Below are 25,461 nucleotides of genomic sequence, written 5' to 3'. Positions count from 1 at the left end.
GGTGAAATGAGGATCTATCGAAATGACCAAGAATACACTTAGGGTGGAGTAAGTGCTGAGTTTATTTCAGACCCCAACCTGTTCTGGAGTGTGCTGGGGCTGGTGGTCTTTTCAGGTAGCGTGGTGGTGAATAAGGATTGGGTCGCACCTGAGGCTGTGGCTGAGCAGCGGCAGTGTTATGGGAGTCTTTATGAGGCTCAAGGGTCACAGATAAGATGATGCTCAATCTTCTCTCTCCCCCCCACCCCACCCCCCCCCACCGCCCCTTCAGGGTCGCTCTAGGAACCAGATCTCATTCTGACGGTTGATGTGAGCGGGGTTGGTGTAGCCGGCCACAATGAACGAGTCATTGACACCATTCACACCAGAGGAGTCTAGATGTTCGGCCATGGCATTGATCTGATTAACGATGGTGACTTCATTGGTGGGACCAGTAAAGGGCCTGAAAGAAGGAGGAAGTGGTGTATGAGTCGATTTAGGAATAGTAAAAGTGTAATTCTTTATTTAATTCTCTACTGACCGTGTGTATACAGTAGTGGCGGGCCAGATCTCTATGGCGATCTCATTGTCATGAGGTTGTGGGGGCTGGGCCTGATGCTCAGCGGGGAGGAAATACGCCACGGTGACGTCATTGGAGATCACAGAATGGTTTTCATTCGTGCGCACCACTGTGACGATGGGCAGCGTCATGCCCAGGTAGTAATCTAGAGATGTAAAGGAAAGGAAAAGGCAGTACTCATTATTGCCTGTCAGGCTGACCTGAAACAATACTGGCTGTGAGTTTTTAAAGTTCAAGACCTGATTTGAAATGGTCGCTTGCTGGTGTACTTACCCAAGGAGTTCTGCTGGCAGATGTATCTCATTAGCTTCATGAAACCATAGCAGATGCTCTGTTCGTAAGTTTCCTCCCGCATTGTTACACAGGCCCAGTGGCCCTTCTTGTATTGACGTTTCTCCCACAGCACCTCCCCACACTGAAAAAGCACAGATGAGCAAAGACTAGTGAAGACTTGCGTTAGAACTGTAGGTACTGGTGATGACTGTGTTGAATGAATCAAGTTTTCTTATGAAACTGTGTCCAGTAACAGTTGCTATTATAGCTGGATAATGGAATTGAGAATGCCAGCAAATACTCGGAAAGCTAATTAACGTCTAAAAAATGTGTGAAAATACATTTGTGTGTGAGTCCCCGCCCCTCCCACATATTAACAAAGCTCCATTTGGACATTTGCATTAATACATATATTTTTTTTTTTTCAAGGGGAGTTGGTGTTAAGTAATTATTACTGATGAATTTCTGATTTATGTCCTGTTGAATCATCTACATCAGTATGGGTTAGGGTCAGACCGTTAGTAAATATTCTGTTGTCTGTCACTTGGGTGTTTAATATTCAGGAAAAGACGTTCGGTTATAGCAGAGCTTCCAATCTCTGAACTTTTCTAATTATTGAATATATACATAGATGAATCAGTGATGTAAATAATACTTAGTTTAGTACATAAAGAATATGTTTATTTGATGGTTTAGCTCAGACCCTGTCTAAAGTGTGTAACCTACTGTTTGAAGTATGCTTCCTGTCAACATGCTGTCCTTTTACAAGGCACTGAGACCTGCTCCAAGAATAGGGTGCCATGACTGTCCTTTGTTTAACCACAGTCTCCAGCCAAGTTTTAATGAACTAATTAACTTAAGTTAAACCAATTAGCCCTCTTTATTTATACAGCCCCCTAAGGAGTTTAAATGGCTTGTATTGTATTGGATGACACGACTATCTTGTCAAAAATAAATATCTGACCCATAATCACACAGAAGAGCTAAACAATTGGATGGCTTTCCCCCTTTTTATATAAAAAAAAATGCAAGAAAGGTGTATGTATAAACTGGTACATTATTTATTTGAAGGTCAGATAGATACCTTCTCTTTGCGTGCGAGGAGAGTGAAAGGGATGAGTTCTCTGTTTCCGCGTCCTTGGTTGTTGCTGGTCAGCTGTTGGATGGGCTCTGCCATTTCTGTCAACAGACAAACAACACGTTATCAGTTTAAATTGGTACAGAAGTAAAGTATTGTTAACATTGGGTTAAACCATTTTGAATTCACACTTAAAACGTACACACATAACATATACTTCCACATTTAGTATCTGAATACAAACACATTTTTTCATTTTAATGATGATTCTTTCTTATTTTAAATTGCCAAGTCACTCAAAGTTAAACCAATTCAATCAAATTTTGTCAATCAGTATCATGAGGGACAACTGGGTCAGAGGGATCCGTGGTATTTAGGTGATCAATCCTTTGACAAATGTGTGTGTGTGTGAGTGAGTGTAGACTTCTCAGCAGTAGGAAACCCATTCAGCAGAATGTCATTAAATCAAGGTTACACTGTAAATCACAGATTGGGACGGCTGTCACAGCAAGGATAACGACCACACAGGTTTGAGGTAGTAAAACATTCTCCAAATGTTAATTTTAATGATTATTTTATTTTGTTTTGTCTTATTGCACCTTTCTCATGTTGCTCCTATGCGCAATGTACATTTTTTAAAAACCCTTTTAAATCATTTTTACCATTGTTTATTTGCCATTTCTACCTTGTAAGGCACTAAGTGACCGTTGTTTCCCAATCACATCACATCTTGACTTGCAGTCTCCCATTTAATCTGTATTAAGCATCCTCCCTTCCAGTAATCTACTGGCAGGCAGTGTTGGTAGTCTATGTGAGATAAAGGCAGCCAGATGGGCAGATGACTGTGCCAGGATGTCGCAGAGAGTAATGTTTATTGGAGCTGATGGAGAGAACACTGAGTAAAGCTGCCCAAGGCCAGATATATAGACTGGTATTAACAAAGATGGACTACAGCAGCAGCCCATGCTTTTGAAAAATTCTCCTAAACTTGAATGAGATTTAACAGCATTTTATTTTTCAATGTAGTTTATGAAACTTCTATCCAACAACTGGAATTTAAACTTGCTAGAGGTTATTTTATTAAGCATAAATTGTAGATGTAATTTAGCCACACATGCTTAACTGAATGTAGTGTGGACCATTTTGCATAATACTATGAGTGGACCATAGTAACAACTCATCTACTAAGTTGTCATTGCGTTGAACATTAATAGCCTCAACACATCACACTCTGTTATGATGATGCCCATGTTGTCAGATTTAATAATGACATTATGTTCCATTGTTGAACCGTCAAATGCAAGTCACTCAAAGTGAACCCAATTCAATCAAATTTTGTCAATCAATATCATGAGGGACAACTGGGTCAGAGGGATCTGTGGTATTTAGGGGATCAATCCTTTGACAAATGTGTTTGTTTGTCCGTGTGTGTGAAACCCAGCTGTACGAAACCCATTCAGCAGAATGTCATGAAATCAAGGTTACACCGTAAATCACAGATTAGGAGGGCTGTCTCAGCAAGGATAACGACCACGCAGGTTTGAGGCAGTACAATATTCCCAGCCAGAGAGACGAGGAGGGGAGGAAAACACTTCACAGCTTAAACCGCTGCATGGTTATCCACAAAGACAGGCACTTAACGCACGCACGGCCAAGCAAACTCATCACCAGTTTCTATGGCAGCACCTCTAAAGCCGCTCAGTGTTGACGCAGAACAGTGAACACGCATTTGTTCTTTTACCTGAGCTTTCTAGTAGTATTGAGATATTCTGTTGTTAATACGAACAACTACACTCCCCATGGGGTTCCGACTCTCAGACGATAACACTCCAAAGTAGCACAACTTTCCAAACAGGGTTTTCTTTTCTTTTTATTAAATTAGCATATGCATAATATACTAAATGTATGTGTTATTACTTTGTGCCAATGTCAGAAACGTACACAGGAAGTGTTCAAATGTTATCAGCAGTAGCAGACATGGATTTAGCACAGAATTTGAACAGAATACTCTCATATGTCTAATCTTTGTAGGTGGACATCAATAAATTGCATAAATACTGTACATAGTAAAAACAATGGCGTCATATCAATTAGTATGGGTAGGGTCTAGGTCGCTATAGTAAGTGTTGAGAGTGCAGTCTATTTGTGGCTTTTCATGTGTTAAAGTAACATAATACAGTGTAATGTACAATAGTTAAACAGGTGTGCGGAAGTCGGCAATTGTGTACAACATTTCAAATTTGTCATGACCGATTTCTGGTTTCTCATTAGATCAGTTGATGCAGTTTGTGTGTATTTTCTGAATGTCATCATAAAAATGTACCAGCCTAAGCAGTAAAAGTTTAAGGTGTGGACTGGCCTTTATTATCAACAAGTTTTTTCAGTGAAAATGCATATTGTTGGGGGCAGACCTCAGAAACATGCTCCTACTTGTTTTCATCTGTTGCAAGCACACTTGCAAAAAAGAAAAATGTCAGCATTGTCTCAACCGATATGTATGGTTGAAAGATCATCATGCAATTGAGTAAGGTCTGTGTTATTTGGAAGAAGAACACTGCTGTGTTATTTGTTTTAGTTTCTTAGGTGTGCTAAGACATTTGTTTTTTTTACTAACTTTTTATTTGGTGATCACTTATGAGAAATGAGAAATGAGAAACAGTGCTATGGCCATTTGAGAGCGCTCTTGGGTAAGAAACCTATCTTTTATCCACATCAGTTGAGGATTCCTGCTCCTCTGACCTCCTTTTACTTTGCAGTGAGCCATTGTGAGTATCCATTTAGAATAATGCTGTTTTTGTTTCCAACAAAGAACTTGACTGAGAAGGCATGAAAATCATACAGTCTGTAAAGGGCTTTTGTAAATGGTATTGTACTTGTATAGCACTTTTCTAGTCTTCCCACCACTCAAAGCGCTTTAACACTACGTGTCATCATTGTACAGTACTAATAATAGGTTGTAGAGTAAAAACAGTCAGGGTTCAATGTTTTTTGTTTCTGAAAGTGGGTCAGAAATCTGCTTGCTCAAAGTCCATTTTTATTTGCCCCATACAAATTGTTGTTTATTCGTTAGAGCTCATCAAATACCAACAAAGACTAAAGTTAATTGTTGTGTCTTACCCGCCTCAAACTTGCGGCAAACTGCTCAATAGACTTATTGTTGAATCCTGCAGTCAGAGTTTTCTGATCATAGATTTCTGTTCACGGCCACCTACACCAATAAGATGCACGTTGCTATGGATACCATTTAAACAATTATAGGTGTGGCCTTTTTGACTGTAAAAACAGCTAGTTAGTAGCAACAGTGGCATTATAGTGTCATATGTAGCATTAGCTTATGTTAGCCAATCAAATAACTCCAAACTGATCAGAGCTCTAACATCAACCCTGTCCGTTTTACATCATTCCAATTAGAGCAGAGGAGTTCACTATGGCCTTGACCTGTGTCCTTAGCAAATGTATAGTAATCCAGGATTTAAGCAGACACAACCTCAATGCCACTACAGGCAAGGTAGCTAATCCTTCCTGAGTCAGAAGCCCCACTAAGTGATTTCAGTCTTCAGTTAGTGCTGTAATCTGAGGACAGCGGGAGGAGAGTGTGCCAGGTGTTACTGGATGTTAAATGGGCACCCAAAAATCTCCTTCACAAAATGTGATTATTTTCTTATTTTTTTTCTTTAAATATTCATATTTTCTTGTTTATTATTTGCCTTTCAATCATTTAACAATTATTTTAACAATAAGTTGAGGGGTAAATAATCATGTTGGTTGAACTGCTTATGTATGATTGGCATATTAAACTGGTGATGATGGTCACACATAGAAAGTGCTTCATTTTAAGAAATGATTAACCAGTTAATAAATATTTACCATACACAAGTTGAACTAAAAGAAAGCTTTGATGTTCCCGTTCTTAATGTTTTGTGCCCTAAAAGGTGAAGGAAAGGAAAGTATGTTTTTAAAAAGCATTTTATTGCTGTTAAGCAGGAATTAAACTGTTAAAGTAAAGCTAATCTCCATGGGTCCATTTTTTTTGGTCTGTGTAATCAAGGTCTTTGATAAGCAGATTTGAAAAAGCTGCTGTTGTAGTGAGCACAACGTCTGGACTTATTACGTATTGAAAGTGTTACTCCTGTGTTCAGGTACTCATGAAGCATATTGGTCGACAATTTTCCGGAGAAAAATGTTAGATTGGTAATATGCTTTTTAGAAGAGCCCATGGAAAAATCAGTGACTCAAATCAATTACGTTTCCCCCTTTTATGTGATCTTGCTATAAAACAATAAGAGTTTTAACTGTCAAGTGAATTCTTTCAAAAGCTATGTTACCACTTTTTAAAAATAAATACAATGACTGCAAATGGCAAATTATACCAATTCAGACCATCTATGTTTGCTATTTTTGAGGGACAGCTCAAATGCATGCTCAAGCCAATTAAATAAAAAAAAATTGAATCTTTTATGAGGCTGTCTTCGACCAAAGACATTCTCTGTTAACTAATACTTAGAAAAAAGAACAACTAATCGACTTCTGAGATCTGAGTCGACTAAGGCCGAAACGACCGATTTGTCGACTATTGGTCTAAGAGGGGGAAGCCCTATTCCCTTAGCCAGACACTGGGTTGGTCTGTTGGAGGCCATTTTTTCGGTTTAGGGGATGCAAAGCAGGTAAACCTTGAGCGCACCAACCATACTTGCAAATAGATCATGAATATATGGACCCACACACAACAACTCTGCCACATATCAAGTCAAGGAATAAGACCGCTCTGCCTGTCTAAAACCGGGGTCTGCGTTAATGCAACATAACGTTGTTTTCCAGAAGTTTAACGCCAGTTGGCCGTCTATGTATTCCATTAAAGACAAACTTTTAAAGAGCTAAATGTGGACAAGCAGACAGTTTGAATTGGTCTTAATTTGGCAACCGTTAACCTAAAGTTACAAATCCAGTCAATCAAAAATAAAAACTGAATCCCCGTTCTGCCTGTGAATCTGCAGCTGTCGGCTGAATGTAGCACAAGCGTACAAAACATTACGATTCCACCAGTTATTGCAAATAGAGACCTTCATTTTGAATCAGCTTTGCCTTACAAATTCTAAGTCAGTCTAATGAGCGATGGAGTTAAAATACAGTTGAGCATACATTTAATTGAATTGCTTTTTTACGCCCACCGTAACCGCATTGAGTTACTATTCTATAAGGCTATATTGTCAGATTGGAATCCGCTTTATGTTGAATTCACATGGGATCAGGCAGATGGTAGATGGCAAAATGGATATCATTTTAGTGGGTGAAAGCAGAACATAAAAAATTAGGTGAGGCTGGCAGAGAATTAACAGTAGATGGCATTGCCGTCTAAAGATTAAAATATTTTCACCTTTTGCCGTCCTCTGCAACATAATTTATAACAAGATGTTACGTAGCTCCCTCACACAGGGAGAGATTTATTTGTGGTTTGCAATGCAATATGAAGATAAACTTGCATTTTATATCTATATGCATTCCTAGAATCACATAAAATGGTATGGAATTTTTTTTAATTTAATATATTTTATTCCATCAATTTAGCGACATACTATAATGCATGTTTCATTTTGCACCCTGCAATTTTGTTTCTGACTGTAAGTATGTTTGTCCTGTGCCGTCCAGAAGGTGTTGTCTGTCTGCCGTTGACCTGATTCCATTTGAATGCAGCATTAATGGTCAAGTGTGTGTACACGTACAAGGAACATGATTCTGGTTTTCCTCTGCTTTCAATGCACATATACATAAATAGATGTACAGCTAAAAACAAGGTCAACAAAGGTGGACAAGGTAAATATAAACATTTAACTACTACAAGGTAAATATAAACATTTAACTACTACTACTATATATATATATATATATATATATATAGATACATAAAAACAATAACACAAGGTCAATCAGATCAAAGGTCCAAAAATCAAACATCTGGTTTCTTAAACATGAATAAAAGTGTAAGCGCCCAGTGTATATCACAGGCTATTTTATTTATTTGATTATCCTCTGCATTTTCAAGCTAAACAAAGCAGCGCTTCGTTGGATGCAGCTTCAAACAGTGCATTTCTAAAACCATTCACTTCAGGAGAGGCGCTATCCCTGCAAAAATGGCATGTTTTTTTTTTTTTTTTTACCATCAATTACAGATAAGGTATTTTCTTTCTATTTTACAATTTCTTTTTTTATCGAGCTTGTAACTTGCTAGACACAACAAATTATATTATTACTATATTATATTATTTTTTGGGGTGAGTTTTTCCTTATCTAAATCAAGGGTCCAAGGGCAGAGGATGCCGTCCGTTGTACAGATTGTAAAACCCTCTGGCAAATTTGTGATTTGTGATATTAGGCCATACAAGTAAAATTGAATTGAATATTCCTACAGTAATATCGCTGTCTTATTTATCTAAAATTGTACCAATAGAATATTCAAACCCACAAGAAGAACGGGTATTTTTTTATTATATGACTCGTAATCTCATCTGAGCGAAAAGCTGTGCCTTGCCTGTTTACCTGACTCAAAAAATGCTAGCTCAATTACAATGCTTATTCCTAACACCTCACTGTACTAGTAATCCCTTAAGTGTGACGGAGGACTTTCCCAATTGTTTTGACTAAGAAGATCTCCAAATATCCACGCAAATCACAACAGCTACAAACGTATTTGCTCTGTTTTGCAGTTAAGTTATGGAACTATTTCTATTAAAAAAAAAAACCACAATGTGTTTTCTGACTTTGCAGACTTCAAGCCACAAAAATAAAAGTGATATTTAAGTATTTCTCATTTTCTGAGACCCATCATAAGTTCTAGAGGTTGAGGAAACACAACCTGTTGTTGTTGTTATTGCTGTAGTTTGGCCATTTCAAATTACAACACCTCTCCATGCAAGAAGTTTAAGAAACGTATTTGTCTGTGTTGTGCCTTGCATGATGCATTCATTTTTTTTTTAATAACCATAAAAACTTATAGTAGAAACACAATGTTTGCCTGAAGGACAGGGGATGTAAAGCCCTGGGTGGAACTGGTTTATCTATAGTTCATCACTGGAAACTAGGTCAATGCACATGCTGGTATGCTGGAAGTAGAGCAAACACAGGTTCTGTTTAGCTGCTGTTGTTTTCACTTGTCTTTACACCTCATTTAAGATAAGATAAGATAAGATAATCCTTTATTAGTCCCGCAGCGGGGAAATTTGCAGGCTTACAGCAGCATAGAGTTAAAGTGCACACAAGAGACATAGTAAAGAAAGACAAGATAAAAATAAAAATGAAAATAAAAAAATAAAAATAAAAAGACAAGTATTATAAATAAGCAATAAAAACAGTAGAAAAACACAATAACTGAAATATAATATTTACAGACAGACATTTAAGTTCAGATCTCAAAGAAGACAAAGAGGCTTAAACAGGTTGGACTTTAATCTAGCATTGGGTATTACCTAGTGTGCATTTTCTCCAGATAACTCCAGAGTTTGTGTGTATTATTATTACTATTATTATTATTATTATTATTATATACCTTCAGAAACCTCCACTTGGTGTCCCCTGGCCACGTCCTGCCAGTAGTGCAGCAGCTGGTCGTCCTCCATGGGTTTCCCCTCCTCGTCCAGGTTGTTGTCGTCTGAGAGCTGATCTTCAGAGAAAGACTCCAGGTCCTCCAGGGTGATCATCCCGGTCTGCTCGGGCCCTTCACCCCGACCTCCACCTCCACCACTCATTTGACAGCCACCCTGATCCATACCTGCAGACACTAACACCCCACAACGTTTCACCACCGGCTCGGTGATAGAAAGGCACTGGACTCGTTGCTTTCACTTTCTGGTCAACAAACCAGGCACTGTGAAGCTCTCTGCGATACATGTAGCCATTTCTCCATGTCCTCAGTGTTGTATTTATCTTAAACGGGACGTGTTCTCCGAGCACGCTGCTGTTATTCGGTAAATAACATGAAGGAGGAGGAGGAGGAGGAGGACTCCCTCTCTCGCTTGCGCGGAGCAGAGTGGCTTCACCCGCCGAGACTGGAGGAGAATGTTTACAGGAGAGGAGGGGGACACGTGACGCTGCGGGCTCCTGTCTCCTCCTCTTCCTCCTCCTCCTGTCTCCTCCTCTCCTCCTCCTCCTCCTCCTCCTGTCTCCTCCTCTTCCTCCTCCTCCTCCTCCTCCTCTTCCTGTCTCCTCCTCCTCCTCCTCCTCCTCCTCCCTCCTCCTCCTCCTCCTCCTCCCCTCCTCCTCCTCCTCCTCCTCCTCCTCCTCCTCCTCCTCCTCCTCCTCCTCCTCCTCTCTCCTCCTCCCTCCTCCTCCTCCTCTCCTCCTCCTCCTCCTCCCTGTCTCCTCCCTCCTCCTCCTCCCTCCTCCCTCTCCTCCCTCCTCCTGTCTCCTCCTCCTCCTCCTCCTCCTCCTCCTGTCTCCTCCTCCTCCTCCTCTCCTCCTCCTCCTCCCTCCTCCTCCTCCTCCTCCTGCCCTCCTCCCTCCCTCCTGTCTCCCTCCCTCCTCCTCCTCCTCCTCCTCCTCCTCCTCCTCCTCCTCCTCCTCCTCCTCCTCCTCCTCCTCCTCCTCTCCTCCTCCTCCTCCTCCTCCTCCTCCTCCTCCTCCTCCTGTCCTCCTCCTGTCTCCTCCTCCTCCTCCTCCTCCTCCCTCCTCCTCCTCCTGTCCTCCCTCTCCCCTCCTCCTCCTCCTCCTCCTCCTCCTCCTCCTCTCCTCCTCCTCCTCCTCCTCCTCCTCCTCCTCCTCCTGTCCTCCTCCCTCCTCCTCCTGCCTCCTCCTCCTCCTCCTCCTCCTCCTCCTCCTCCTCCTCCTCCTCCTCCTCCTTATCTCCTCCTCCTCCTCCTCCTCCTCCTCCTCCTCTCCTCCTGTCTCCTCCTCCTCCTCCTCCTCCTCCTCCTCCTCCTCCTCCTCCTCCTCCCTCCTCCTCCTCCTCCTCCTGCCTCCTCCTCCATAATAAAGAGCCGAGACCCACCCACCCGTGTAACAGACATTTCACCCAATACTATTCCCAGAAAGAGCCAAGATGGCAATAATAACAAAAGCATTGGTCTTGAACAGAAGCATTTGAGCAGAAGTCTCTAAGTGCATGTTGTGGTTGTTATGGATGGATGGATGGATATATATATATATATATATATATATATATATATATTCCTTTATTGATCCCCATGTGGGACATTCGGGTGTTGCAGCAGCGCAAGTACAGAGTAAACAGATTAAGATAATACATTAAATATATTATACAATAAAATAAAAAAAAATAAAATAGAACTATAAGACAGCACCCAATACTATTCACAGAAAGAGCCAAGATGGCAATAATAACAAAAGCATTGGTCTTGAACTGAAGCATTTGAGCAGAAGTCTCTAAGTGCATGTTGTTATGGATGGATGGATAGGATAGATAGATAGATAGATAGATAGATAGATAGATAGATAGATAGATAGATAGATAGATAGATAGATATATTCCTTTATTGATCCCCATGGGGAACATTCGGGTGTTGCAGCAGCTCAAGTACAGAGTAAACAGATTAAGATAATAAATAAAAGATATTATACAATAAAATAAAATAGAACTATAAGACAGCACCCAATACTAATCCCAGTTACATGAGAGCATCGATGTCTATTTATTGTGTGCTGTAGCCCATAGCTGCAACTCTTAACAATTGTTTTCATTATCAGTTCATCTTTCGGTTATTCTCTTGATTTATTCATTAAACATTTGCAGTGTAAAAATAGTGGAATATGTCCATCAGAAGTCCCCTGAAGCACAAGGTAGCGACTTCAAAAAGATATTCAATAATCATTAGATATGGATAAAAGCGGAAATTCTTATATACGAGAAACTGGATTGGTATTATTATTATTTTCTTACGAATGAATAAAATCATCAATTATTTATCAAAATAGTTTTCTGTTCATTAACTTATTTAACAACTGACTAATTGTGACAGTACTAGAAGTTGTAATTCTTGTCTACTTGTATTGTAATAAATGGTGCACTCTTTTTGGCCTCAGTCCCAGTGACGAAGTTTTACATATAGCTTATTTAAATGTAACCTAACACCCTGTGATGTGACACCTGATTGCACGAACACGTGTTTACTTGCATCCCGACCCTTTAAGAAATTGATGAATGTCTTAACAACAGGACACCCAGTGTTAGAGGGCAGCAGGGAGCGAGTGTTAGAGCATGTGTGCATGTTCATGTGTCTGCGTGACAGCCATGACCGCCTCCGTAAATGTAATAGGAGAGAGAATTCAGACTAATGGCAACAGTATGTATTTATAGTATTTAAATACACAGTTAGCTATGTGGACACAAAGACCTGAAAAAAAAGGGATGATAATGGATTTTAAATAACTGCTTTGGTAGCCTACATATTTTTTTTTATGTTTCATTATTTTAATAATGTGTCTTTTATTGTAGCAGATGGTAAACAGAAATGTAGACCACCCTTGTTAGGATAATAAACAAACTTGAACTTGTGTACTAGCGGACAGACTAAGCAGGATTTCCTCTGATCTGTGCCACTGCAACAGCCAGCCACCATGTTGCACCCTTCAGCCTGCACGTAGAGAGGACATCCTCTTGTTTAAGTCCACACATGCAAACACACGCACACACGCACACACGCACTGATACACACACACTACAGCGCTCTACTTATAGGCCCCCCTGCATGACTGTAGACCTCCACCTACACCATTTACCTTCAACACACACACACACACACACACACACACACACACACACACACACACACACACACACACACACACACACACACACACACAGACCCATGCACATACCAATAAGTCCCTCCCATTGTTGACATGCAGTGGTGAGAATTCATCTTAGTGTGGGTTTTGATATTAATAACTGCCTACAGACTGGCTTTTTCAGTGATTTACCACGTCACTTAGCTCCATGCTCCTCAACCAATCAACTGTTGGCCCCTTCTGAGCATGCTCAGTGAGGCTACAATAGACGATGTTGTCATTTGGCACACATCCTCTGCTCTCTTCTCTACTCTACTCTTCTCTTCTCTTCTCTTCTTCTCTTCTTTCTCTTCTCTCCTTTCCTCTCTCTCCTTTCCTCTCCTGTCCTCTCTCCTCTCTCCTGTCTTCTCCTCTCTTGTTGTCTTCACTTCCCTCCTCTTTTTAATAATCTAACTGGCAAACATATTTACTGAGAACAATCCAAATGTAGCATTCACTTCACATTTGTTTTACTCATTTTATGTGATCATTACACTTAATTCACTTATTCCAGACCATAACCTACCTTATCTTTAAGGTGGTACATTGTATAATTTAAAAAGGAATTTATAATCATTATTTTAATTGTGATACACTGCTATTGTTACATTGTTCCGAAAGAAAATGGAAGCCCCTCTCTCTGGTATTGTTCATGGTAGTATTTTTTCTTTTTCCTTTAACTTCTTTCACCTCCTCCTTCCTCCTGCCATTGCCTGATTACCTTTGCTTTATTTCAGGGATGAATAGTCGTCCTGGTTGGTTCATTAAATCAATACCATTTTTTTCACATCTCTATATTTATCTGGAATTTTACCCAAGAAATCTGACCTTTTCTAATACTAATTACAGTACAATGCCAGGTATGTTAGGTGGATAAAAGAAGGTAAAAAAAAAAAATGTCAATCATCCTTGTTTTACCATTACATATAAGACTTGAGAAGTAGAGGTTAATTGTTGCATTTTTAGTATAATAATCTCATTCCTCCTTTCTCCACTTCCTTAAGGTTTTCTCATTGAATTTGTACTATCTTCATGAATTATTTGTTAACATTTTCTATGCAGCCATAGCGAAAAGTATCAGACCGGTGTAAATCAGAGTGCAAGAAACAAGCAAAAACACCAGTTATGAAATTGTAGTTGAGCAATTTTTCTTTGTGCCCTTTCTGTCATTTCACTCCTCATTCCACTCAGACAAAAACAGCAACCTCAGTAATCTGGTGTTGAGTAATCTCATAATCTGGACCTGACCGCTGCGTACGCATTGCCTCATTGAGCTCAACCTGTCAATTAACTAGAGAGAGAGAGACATTTTGCCTTGTGAACAGCTTGTGGTCTTGTGTCACAGTGCTGTCTGCTTCTCTCTGACACGCACACGTATTCTGTTTAGTATACAGGGTAAAGAAGACTTCATGTTACCACGTTTTTATTGGTTAAAAATTGGTTGTGACTGTAATTATTAAACTGTAAACCCGAAAAAAACACTGTAGAGACAACTTTGTTCATCTTGGATCCCTACAACGGGCCAAAGATGTAAAGTTAGCCTGAGTGTGGTGCCAGAGAAAAGGTCATGATGTTATCTGAATTAAATTGGTTAATTCTCTTGCTCTTTGACCTGGTCCTACTTTCATCAGTCTTAGCTGTACATTGTCTGCATGCTAACATATAAGGATAATACCAACTGTTAAATGTTAACGTGCTCACATCAAACGTGAAACATTAAGCATGCTCGCTTGTTAGCATCCATACAGTGATTGTAGCCTGTTTACATCTGGATATTAATATGCAATGTTAAGCGTGTTAACGTGAGGGGTGAATAAGATCAGGTTGCCTTGCATGAGCGATTTAATGGTTGTCTCTGTGATAAACATATTTAGGGATGAGCTCCAGTCCTCCTTAACTCACTATTCTGCAGGAACAAACTTTATCTGGCAGCGAAACTTGATAAATAGAAGCACGTTTTAAAGCATTGACACAGTTTCAGCTGTAACACATCTTAAGACATCGCTTTGGTCTTCGTAACTTATTATGGGCATTTGTCATTATTTTACAAGATTTCTTGAAATCAGACCTGCATTGTGCAATTAAACCTCCTCCTTCATTTCATCCCCATCAGTGGTCCGTTTATTTCTACAGCAGTTATCATAATTCCAACTATGATTGAATCATCTTGTAAAAGAAAAATAGCCTCACCTATGAAGAAATATACGTACACTTAGGGATTTAAATACAAATAATTGAAATAATCCCCTTTTCAGTCCCACATATAGAAACCCTTATGTAACCTTTAAATGACTAAACTCTTAACATATCCCTCGCTCCACAGTCTTAAGCAACCACCTGTTTAGTGATCTGTTATCAAGTCGGAGCCGTATCATATGTGATGAAGCACAATCCTGACCAGATGGGCCGGCCTCCTCTCACTCTCATGAAAGAATGTTTAGGTCTAGGTGATATAGCTGTTGATGTTTTCTGAAAGGTCAGTGGAATTAAGGGTTGTAATTTAACCCTTTGCTTTTTGTTCATATAAGCTCTATAATGCACATTCGCATTTCGCCTCAAAGAAGCAGGCTGGCGTTGAGCAGATAATGGACAAGTGGATGTCTCAGTTTCCACTTTAAGAGGAAATAGGTTCTCTATTCTGCTCATTCAATTGTTACTGTATTACTTGTTGTTCCAGTGTGACTGTCCAGGTGTAAATATATAATATATAATATATTGAAAGGGAAAACACACTACTTTTACCTCTGTTGGTTCATGGGAAGATTGAATAGTGGCTGTTAGAGTTTTTACTTATATTATCCATTGCGTTTTGTCTATATCTTTGATTTGTTCATATTTAAAAATGTTCTTTCTTATGTTATGTAGCAGTGAAGAGTTTGTTTTTTCTTATTTTGTAGACCGTGATGCTTGATTTAAAATGAATGTGAAAAATGTGAGATTTGTGTTAATCTAGGCTGACTAATATTGTTTGGCCTACTTTGCACATCTAATCATCACTGTTTACAAATAAATCCAACTTAATTGCTTATCATCTGATTCAAAATCCATTTTTTTTAACCAATTTATTCAAAAGAGCCGCCCTTGTCTTCTTTTAGAGCCTTTTTTCCTGCTCAGTTTCTAGAGCAGAAGTTCCATGCAGCTGAAATTGAAATTGTAATAACCCGGCCTCCCATTATCTGCCTATGTGAGGATGAATAGATATTGTTAAAATGTCCATCTGACAAACTGCTTCCATCTCTACTCCCATTATCAGGCAATTATGGCAGGAGAAGGAACAAATCCAACATATTTCATTGTTATTATTTGTCTCTTGTTGAAGTAGTACCTCGTTTTCCTCTGTGCAAGTCTGTTTACCAATAGAGGTGTGTGTGTGTGTGTGTGTGTGTGTGTGTGTGTGTGTGTGTGTGTGTGTGTGTGTGTGTGTGTGTGTGTGTGTGTGTGTGTGTGTGTGTGTGTGTGTGTGTGTGTGTGTGTGTGTGTGTGTGTGTGTGTGTGTGTGTGTGTGAGTCTTATGCATTATCGATGACCTACGTATCTGTGTGTTACTCATCCTGCTAGGTGCTGGAGAAATTCATGTCTCGTCTGGTCCAGAACCGGGTCATGGCACACAAAGACCTGCGGACTCTCAGCAAATACCAGATCATCCTCGCCAGGGATCAGTTCCGCAAGAACCCACCACCATGCATCAAGGCAAGGACTCCGCTCTATGAATCCTGGGGTGCTATTGTGAAATATACTGTGTACATTTCACGATACACAGCCTTGCATAATTACTGGCAAACTGTTAAAATGTAGTCAAAGAAAAATAATGTTTTCTTGAATGTCAAATCCCTTGATATAACAATCGGTGTGTATTCGTAACCTTAGAATGAACGGAGTGGGTACTCTTAATGGAGCCAGCTGTCATGCTTCTACTGTAGCCCAGAAGGGACAAACACTGGCTTTAGATAGGGCCATTAAGGTTTCACGCTTTTTCGCCCGCTGCCGAAGTTATCCTACACCCTTTGGACACAGGAGAAGTAGGAAAAAAGCGGAAAAGTCTCATGTAAAATATGATTAAATTATATGATTAGATGTTAACTAAGACCAAAAATTTAGAAAATTAAAATGAGCTAATGAAAGATAATAACTGTGGGGGAGTGAAATAAATCATGTCTGCATTTATTTGTCAACTGTTTGGTGCAACAGAAAAGCACAAAGCTATTCTTTTTTTTCTTTTTTTACACTCTTTTTATCATTTCAATTATTTAACTAACAATATTGTTAATGAAGCAAGCTAATTATTATTAGTTTTATTAATTGTATTAATTGTTACTTGTACTAGTTTTGGGACTCCATAAAGATGCGCCAGAGGCTAAACAAACTGTTTAATCACACAGTAAGGTCAAGACGGTTTATAAATATGACCAATCTCGATTATTGGATTTTTACTCTACTCTATTAAAGCTTTTAGACCATTGTCTGGTAGTTTGATAAAAAAGTATGGAATTTTCTGTCCAGTTTGAGAGATATTCCAGATAAGCAACAAAATGTATTTATTACATTCAATTTAAATACCATTTTAGAATTAAGCAAAATACAGTGCTAACATTATTTACATTTTATTTGCAAATGAAAATCATGCATTATTGTAATTTGAGATACAATAGAAGCAGGATATAATATGGTATTTTTCTTTCAAAACCTTTTTAAATCAAATTTTTAAAAATAAATGTAGGGACTGACACGCTGTCCTGCTTTCTAGAGTCCGCAGCGGGGAATGCTGGAGGGGGACTTTGCCCTTTGCATCAGCCTGTACCATGGCTACGAGCTGCTGATGCAGATGGGGATGAGATCGCTCTTTTTTTACATCCAGGGAATCATGGACGGATCCAGAGGTTGGTCACATTACTTCCAGGCTTTCAGTGTATTTTTTATTTTTTGCACTTTACCCACAGACACAACATCCTTTCTCACCCCAGATTGATCAGTGCCGCTGGGTGTTTTTACCCTTGATAATGTGTAATGTCTGTGAATGATGTTTGATATGAGCACTCACCATGCCCTGTTTCATTCAGAGATGTCCAGGGCCAGAAATGAGCTGCAGAGGACTCCCGTCTTTTTGGAACTTTACCATGAGATGCAAGCGATGTTTGTGAAGCCATCTGCTGGTACCTGACTACTCATTCATACCATACCAATCAAATTTATTAACCGTTCTTATTTAGTTCAATGAGACATTTTTGATGAGATGTTCTTGATTATGTTTGTGAAGCTATCAAGGTGCTTTAAGATATAGCAAGAAATATCCACACCATGTATTTGACTTACATCTTGAATGATTAATACTTCTAGGTCCAGATGAACCATTCATTTACAGCCACCCCAAACTGGAGAAACTGGAGGAGGTGGTGCTGCAGCACTTCAGACGGTGGGCTGAGAGCTCAGCAGACAATAATGGTAAAGAATTGGATATACTTATTATAGCAGTACTGTGCTCTGACTCTGATACATGCAGTGATTGTTTTGGGTTCAATCTTAATACAGCAAAGAGAAAGACACTGGCACTCTGTTAAAGCTGTTTAACCTTGTTGCTATGCTTACCTTAAGGATTTAACATTGGAGTTGTATCTGATGATGTTAATAGCAAATTAATAGTTCAAACAATGTTACATCATTTGTTGCAGCATAATTCAACCTAACTTAAACCTACACTTAGCAGCACATGCAAATGATGAGAGGATGTTTAGCCTTAACATACAACATTTGGAGAGGATCAAAGAACAAAGTTTTGCTGCATCTGAATGCAACAGGCGTAATAAATCGGCTCACAGTTACTATAGGTAGTCATTTTTAATCGTCCGGTTTCTCTTCTGTCTCATTAAGGTCCAGGTACTAAGGAAGTAAGCACGCGTGTGATGATCTTTTCATCATTCCGTGAGAGCGTACAGGAGATCGCAGCCATGCTGAACCAACATGCCCCGTTGATAAGGGTCATGACCTTTATGGGCCAAGCCTCAGCAGGGAAGGGAGTCAAAGGCTTCACACAAAAGGAACAACTGGAGGTAGACTGACTTTTTTTTTAACGAGTGCAGATTTAGACTAACTTGCGGCATGCATATATATATATATATATATATATATATATATATATATATATATATATAATTAAGAAATACAAATGTATTATTGTGGTGACGTTCTCAAGAACAACTTATTAGAAGTCTACATCAAGTTAAAAAATTGTCTGTCAACTATGCAACTATATTTTCCAATGAACAGTTCTCTTTTCAAGTTGAATGGTCTCATTCGTGGTAAAAACAAATCATATACATAAAAATAGACCAGATACGTAATATGTCATTTAAGTTGTAACCAACACAAATTTACATTTACTGTATATACTGATGGGTATACACATGAGTTTAGGATAACAACATGAGAAGGAAAGATTCAATTGCGTTCACTATTTTGTTCACTTGTGTTGTAGGTGGTGTTCGGGTTCCGTCAGGGAGGATTCAACACACTGGTGTCGACCTGTGTCGGGGAGGAGGGGCTGGATATCGGGGAGGTGGACCTCATTGTTTGCTTCGATGCACAGAAGAATCCCACCCGCCTGGTGCAGCGAATGGGGCGTACTGGACGTAAGCGGCAGGGACGAATTGTTGTCATCCTGGCTGAGGGGCGCGAGGAGAGGGTGAGTGTTTGAGTGAAATCTATAAAAGCAAGACGAAATGAGCCGTGGACCCGTTTATTAAACGTTAAATGTTCTACCAAATGCACATAAACACACACATTTCCACAAACACCCTATACCTAACTTTTAACCTTTTGTTTTCCTCAGACATACAACCAGAGCCAGAGCAACAAGCGCAGCATAGACAAGTCCATTATCGGCAACAAAAGCGGTTTCCACATGTACCCCAACAGTCCCCGAATGCTGCCCGAGGGGGTGAACCCCAATATGCATAAGATGCACATCACCTGTGGCCAGTTTGACCATCGGGAGAGCAGCAGGCGGTCTGTCAGGGGTCGACGGTCCCACTGTGAGGGACGGGCCTCACTCATCCACCCTCAAAACCTGAGTGAGTGATAAAAAAAAGGCAGATTTTGCTCATACAAAATGGAGATGGAGAAGAAAATTTCCTTGATTGGAGATACAGGACATTTCTGACTTTGTCTGTGCCTAATTTGTAGTTCGACAGGGCAGTGCAACGTCTGATGGGTTTCTGAGCAGCACTGAATATTCCCACTGGGCGTCCACCATGAGGCTGGAGGAAGATGAAGCTCATCCAACCCTGAAACAATCCCGTTTCATGTCCCTGCCCAGTGATCTTCCACCTCAGGTTTCTTTCTTTCTTTTGTCTGTGTTTGTTTCTGTCTTTCTTGTGCAGGTTTAAAAAGTACCAGACGACAGAAGATAATCTAAATGAAGATAAAGTTGTTTTAGGTGGTTTGAGGCTAGCATACCTCTCCAGGCCATGAAACCCACATACAGTGTTTTTATCAAGACCCTTTAAAAATGACAAAAAATCCATTAAAAATAAATGATTACATAAAACAAACAATTTTGACACTATGACAAAAAACGACACCACGTTTGCAGTGTAGACTCTAACATACAAAACTGTACCGTCTTGTAGTAAAAGTGACTAAATTAAGATATTTTGAAGATTTTTATATTGTTTGGAGCCATTCATTTTACTGCATCTTATTCTGAGTTGGCTCCTGTTTTTGAAAGTGCAACACTTAGTTTGCTGTGATTTTAGGTTTGCTAAATCCTAACCTAAGGCTGAAGTATGTGCAATAACCTTGCTATATTTTCCTGTGTGTCTTCTGTTAAAAACTTGCATATATTGCTAATATTTTACTTACCTTTATGATGTCATTTCATGTCCTATAGGAGGAAGTTTCCAAAAGTGGCCCACCGTCCAGAGACCTATCTCTGTGGGAATGGAGACACTGGCAGCACAAAGCGCTTCCCACCCATGTTGTTGATCATTCCCTCCGCTGCCACCACTTCATTAAGGTGATGGAGCTCATAGACGGCATGAGGGAGGAAAATGAGGTGAGAAGAGGAACAACAACAAGTTAATGTATGATAATATTGCTGTGTATTAATTCTGTGAGCACCAATATGTAATACAACTAATGTAGTCCTACTCTGTGGTAAGAAGCATAATAACTGAGCTTCGTTTTTTAGTGTCTCAACAGCTCAAAAAGTTAGTCAGATAAGCATCTAACCACTGATTCAAAGTATATGCAAATTGAGCAAACATCTTGTAAAAAATTTGCAAACATTCTGCATATATTCATTAAAAAAATACAGTAGTCTGTGTTTTTGAAAAGGAGAAGAAACTTTATGAACTCACCAGGCTGAAAGGAGTCAGCTGAGTTCATGAGAACAGATTGTGGTTTGTGTTGCGTGACTACATTCATCGTTTTGAGCTGGAAGGCAAATTCCTGGCATGATAAACAGACTCCGTAGTTAAAAATAAATATGTATCTATAATTCAACTGGCTGTTCTTGAGCTGCACCTCTTCCTTTCTTCTTTCTTTCTAAATAGGTTTAAGACATAAACTAAATGTGTAGCACTGGAAATGTGAATGTGAATTTTGATCACGATTTACTTTACTGATGAATGCCAACATATTTTTTTATAGTCAGGTGAACTAGTTTTTCTCTGTAATAAAGCCGCTACAAGAATTTTACCGTCTGCTGACCTTATAGCAGCTTGGCTCGTGTTCTTAGCTAAGGGTTGAAAGCAATCTTTTCTGGTAGTTTGAATGGATCAGTTATATCAGCAAGGACATCAGATCTAGTAGAAGGAGTCACACAACAGTTGTTATTATGTTGAATCTTCATAATGTCAACAGGAAATATGTTTTACAGACTCAAAAAGCATGCTGTTGTGCTTTTATAAGCAGTACCTGTTTTTTAATTAAGCCACCATTATGCTCTTCCTGACTTTGTTTACATTTAGCCTATCCCTTCCCAGTATGCCTTATATCACTTTATTTCAGGCCTCCTTGTCTCACCATCTGCTGTTTTTCAGAATTGTACCATCGATAACACCTCAGAGTTTGTCCAAATCCATGAAATTAGGTCAGAGATTATGGTAAAACTGAATATTGGCTGAACTAACAATTGGGTTCTTATTACCATTATTCGGGTTCACCAAACTAGGGAAGGAGAGAATTAGCCCACCTGTAAAAACAAACCTGGATCACAGGACGAGATGGCAGCCAATGTCTTGCATGCCTTAATGGATGAAACAATTTATTTTAACAATATTTTACCCTTAACCTTAAACCTGAACCCTATTATTATTAATATTATTAATATTATTATTATTATTATTATTAAGGATTGAGAACAGGACCCGTTATATAACTGAAGCATATTAGTTTACATGCTAGCGTCACTATAGCATTTTAAATTAACTACTAAATGAACATCAACTGTGAGCTTTTATAATATTTCCTATGATTATTAACACTCAATACCATGATATCAGTATACTGTTACAACCCTACACTACAGCTATGTGTACACACTGTTTAATAAGTAGGTCTGTATATGCAATTTGGCCAGGTGTGTTTTTATATAAGAGTTATCCTATAATTTACATGTTAAAAGAATACAGATCAAGACATAAAATGATTAACCAATAATACATTTTAGTGGATTAGTAACATTTAACCAGAAGTGTAAACAGGCCAAATGTTTACATAATCAGCTAAGAAAATCACTGGTGTGAACTTTCGCACTTAACACAGCTTAGTCTGCTCCTTGTGGTTTAACTGCAACAAGGAAACACGATTGACAACATTTACATTGTGTTCAGTTCAGTTGAACGCCTCGCCTGTTCAAGTATTCAGCACACTTTGAAAACTGTGTTAATTACGGTTTATGCCGGCCTAACCCAGTTTTTGCCTCCAGGCTTGTTTGTCTAAAAATTAAAGAAGGAAGGTAGTACATGGTGTGAAGAAATAATTGTTCTGTTCTGTTCTGTTCGTTTCTCTTTTATTTGATTGTCACAGTAAACAATGCATTGACTCCAGTGGTGGAGTTATTGGAAATTTAATAACAATATATAATGGCTTTATAATGGCTTACTGTCACCATGTGAGTTCTTGTGGGAGATGAACATTTCAAAAGCTGTCTAAACATAAGTGTGATTGCAAACACTGATGAGGCAGTACCCTTCATACTGGCTCCAGGTCTCAAAGTAGAAACCTGCTGATCAAGGAGAGTCTGTTGATTGTTCCACAGCTTTGGCCAAGTCGGAAATATTTATTATCGATTAGATGGATTGCTATAAAATTTTGGACGGACAAATTTTGGACAGAAATTCGAGGACCCCAGAGGATGATTGTTATTTATAATTGTGTGTGTGTATGTGTCTGCTTGTATGAATATAATACATAAATAAATAATACTATGCCTGAGAATATAGTAACTAAAACTAGCAATTATACAATGTAAAAAATACTCTGTTACATGTAAAAGTCTTGCAGTCAAAATCTGTGTTTTATTAATTAATCTCTAACATTAATTACTTTATTTACTGTCTGGTAGTTTATTATTTTATAAACTAATCATCAAGTTTTTATCTGAAATCTTGATACGAAAATTACAGATTAACTACAGCTGTCAAATAAATGCAGTCTAGGAAAAAGTACAATATTTGCATTTGAAATGTAGTAAAACTATAAAATAGCAATAAACATAGTAAAGCACAATTACTTAAGTACAGTACTCGAGACAGTGTACTTAGTCACTTACCTCCACTTCCACCAAATTTCATCATAGTAAATGTTTAAAAATATATAATCTGATCATCACCACGTTATGCATAAATAATAATTGTGTCTGTATTTCTTTTAATTCAATTGAGTTCTGCAGTATAAGCCAAAATCTTGAAAAAAAAAAACACCTTTTCAATTAAATTGAAGTGAATGCTGTTTCCAATGTCTGAGATGCAATGTAACCGAAAACAAAACCTCTGAAAGATGTTATAAGTTTATAATTCATTTAACATTTCCAGAAATTCTATCCCTGCAGAGTCTTGTTGTTTTCCTTTCATTTGGCAGTATTTTTTCAACATAAGATAAAATAAGATAATCCTTTATTAGTCACGCAGCGGGGACATTTACAGGATTACAGCAGCACAGATATAGTGCAAACAAGGTACATAGTAGAACATGGTTACAACATTAATTCTCCTTTTAGTGATAATGAATTTAGAAGATTCAAGAGCTTGTACTCTATTGTACTGTATTGTTAGTATTTCTTTTTTTCGGATCATGAATGGTATAGAAGTCCTATACAGTAGTAGTCCATACTTTTTGCAAAAAGCAGCCTCTCCTCCAGCTACACTCATCTGTACTCTGTAAGGAACATCAGCCACGGCTCACTTGCTTGGCCTGAATCTTGAAGAGAGGCCCTCAGAGCCTTCACTTCTAGAAAAATAAGAAAGAGAACAAAAAAATAAACTTATTTATTTCTTATAAATCTTGCCCACATATGTCCTCCTCCGTTAATAGCCTTTCACTCTAAAAGCCATTACTCTAATTTGAGGCCATTTTCTGTCTGGTTGAGTTCAAAACCATGCTGTGTTTTTCTCTGCGCTGCCTCTTTCTCCATATGAGGAGGAGACATGAGGCAGGCCGGCCTCTTCTCCTGTGATTATGCAATGCTTCTCTGAACTGTTACATAAAGCCAGGAAGCTGGAAGTAGGTTGGGCAGAGATGACCTACATCTGAGGCGTACTGGGCTGAGGAGGGAAAAGTGGGAGAAAAAAAAAAGGGATGCAAAAAATAGATAAAATAAGACAAACAGTTTAAAGAGAATTAAAGTGACGCTAAATTATAAACTAGACTTCACATTTACGAATGGATTATTCACATATTGCTGATTATTAGCATATATGGTTGATATTTAATGTAAAATAATTTACGTTTGATTGTGCTTAGACTGTTTAAAGTGTAAGACACTTCCAGGACCTGAAAACGTACCATGGCTTTAGGTACATGAGAGCTTTTTATGCAAAGTTTGATATACCATTTTGCATTAATGCGACAAAGACAGAAATTTGGGGATTATTATGATACTTTTTTGAGAAAAAATAATCGCATTGCAATGTTTTTTTTGTGAAATCATATGTGTTATGTCCCATATTTTATTCTCGCTTGTTGTCTGAACATCTCGGCATTGTTGCTCGTCTAGTATCACCTGCTGACGTCAGAGGTAGCTTTTATAAAAGCTGTGAACTCTTCGTCTGCCTTCAGATCATCCTTTCATCTGAGAATTATTCAGATGATTCTTGGGTTGTCATATAACCAGAAACATCATAGCAACGGATGCCAAGGTCCCTCAAATCAATAGTTTGCAGAATTTGCAATAGAGGGTCATTTGAATTGGCGCAGTTTGTGTTGTCAGTGGATCTGCATCTACCAATTATAGGACAAAGAAGCTCCAGGATTTCTTATTCTGAGCCATAGCAAATTTGGAAAAAAGTCAGGCAGACCGATTAATAGGGTTGATGCATAATTTGTGCATGTTCATGGGCATCACATTTGTACGATCCTTGTAGTGCAATGAGATGATAGGCAACAAAGAGGGGGTTTCCACTCGGCCTGAAACAGAACTTACCATTGGATCCTCTCTCTCTGGCCTTGTCCGAAAGTTGTTTCTGTCTGCGACTCTCTCGATCTACAGATCTGCGCGTTAATTAATTGTGTGTCAAGGGTAAAAGTTAATCCTGTGTGAATCCAGTCATTATTTTACCGAAAG

At 38.8% G+C, this 25,461-nt stretch overlaps 2 protein-coding genes across 2 annotated transcripts in view; one reads left to right on the top strand and one right to left on the bottom strand.

Moving 5' to 3' along the window:
* The window catches only part of fancm (FA complementation group M), a 43,552-nt gene that overhangs the window by 7,054 nt on the left and 11,037 nt on the right, over positions 1-25,461 (top strand). The window contains 9 exon segments of the mRNA XM_054614653.1: positions 16,242-16,373; positions 17,428-17,560; positions 17,741-17,833; positions 18,018-18,122; positions 18,549-18,727; positions 19,153-19,359; positions 19,507-19,747; positions 19,860-20,008; positions 20,566-20,730. Of these exon segments, the coding sequence (XP_054470628.1) occupies positions 16,242-16,373; positions 17,428-17,560; positions 17,741-17,833; positions 18,018-18,122; positions 18,549-18,727; positions 19,153-19,359; positions 19,507-19,747; positions 19,860-20,008; positions 20,566-20,730 (1,404 nt within the window).
* soul3 (heme-binding protein soul3) lies at positions 268-9,921 on the bottom strand. The gene is made up of 5 exons (XM_054614657.1): positions 9,451-9,921; positions 1,917-2,011; positions 833-974; positions 521-704; positions 268-442 (listed from the first exon to the last, which is right to left on the bottom strand). The coding sequence occupies exons 1-5, from the start codon at positions 9,668-9,670 to the stop codon at positions 268-270; spliced, it is 816 nt and encodes a 271-aa protein (XP_054470632.1). The 5' UTR covers positions 9,671-9,921.

The sequence above is a fragment of the Anoplopoma fimbria genome, chromosome 15 (assembly GCF_027596085.1).
Source record: "Anoplopoma fimbria isolate UVic2021 breed Golden Eagle Sablefish chromosome 15, Afim_UVic_2022, whole genome shotgun sequence".
Taxonomy (NCBI): Eukaryota; Metazoa; Chordata; class Actinopteri; order Perciformes; family Anoplopomatidae; genus Anoplopoma; species Anoplopoma fimbria.
The sequence above is the reverse complement of the archived record's forward strand: the minus strand, read 5'-3'. Positions and strand labels throughout refer to the sequence as shown.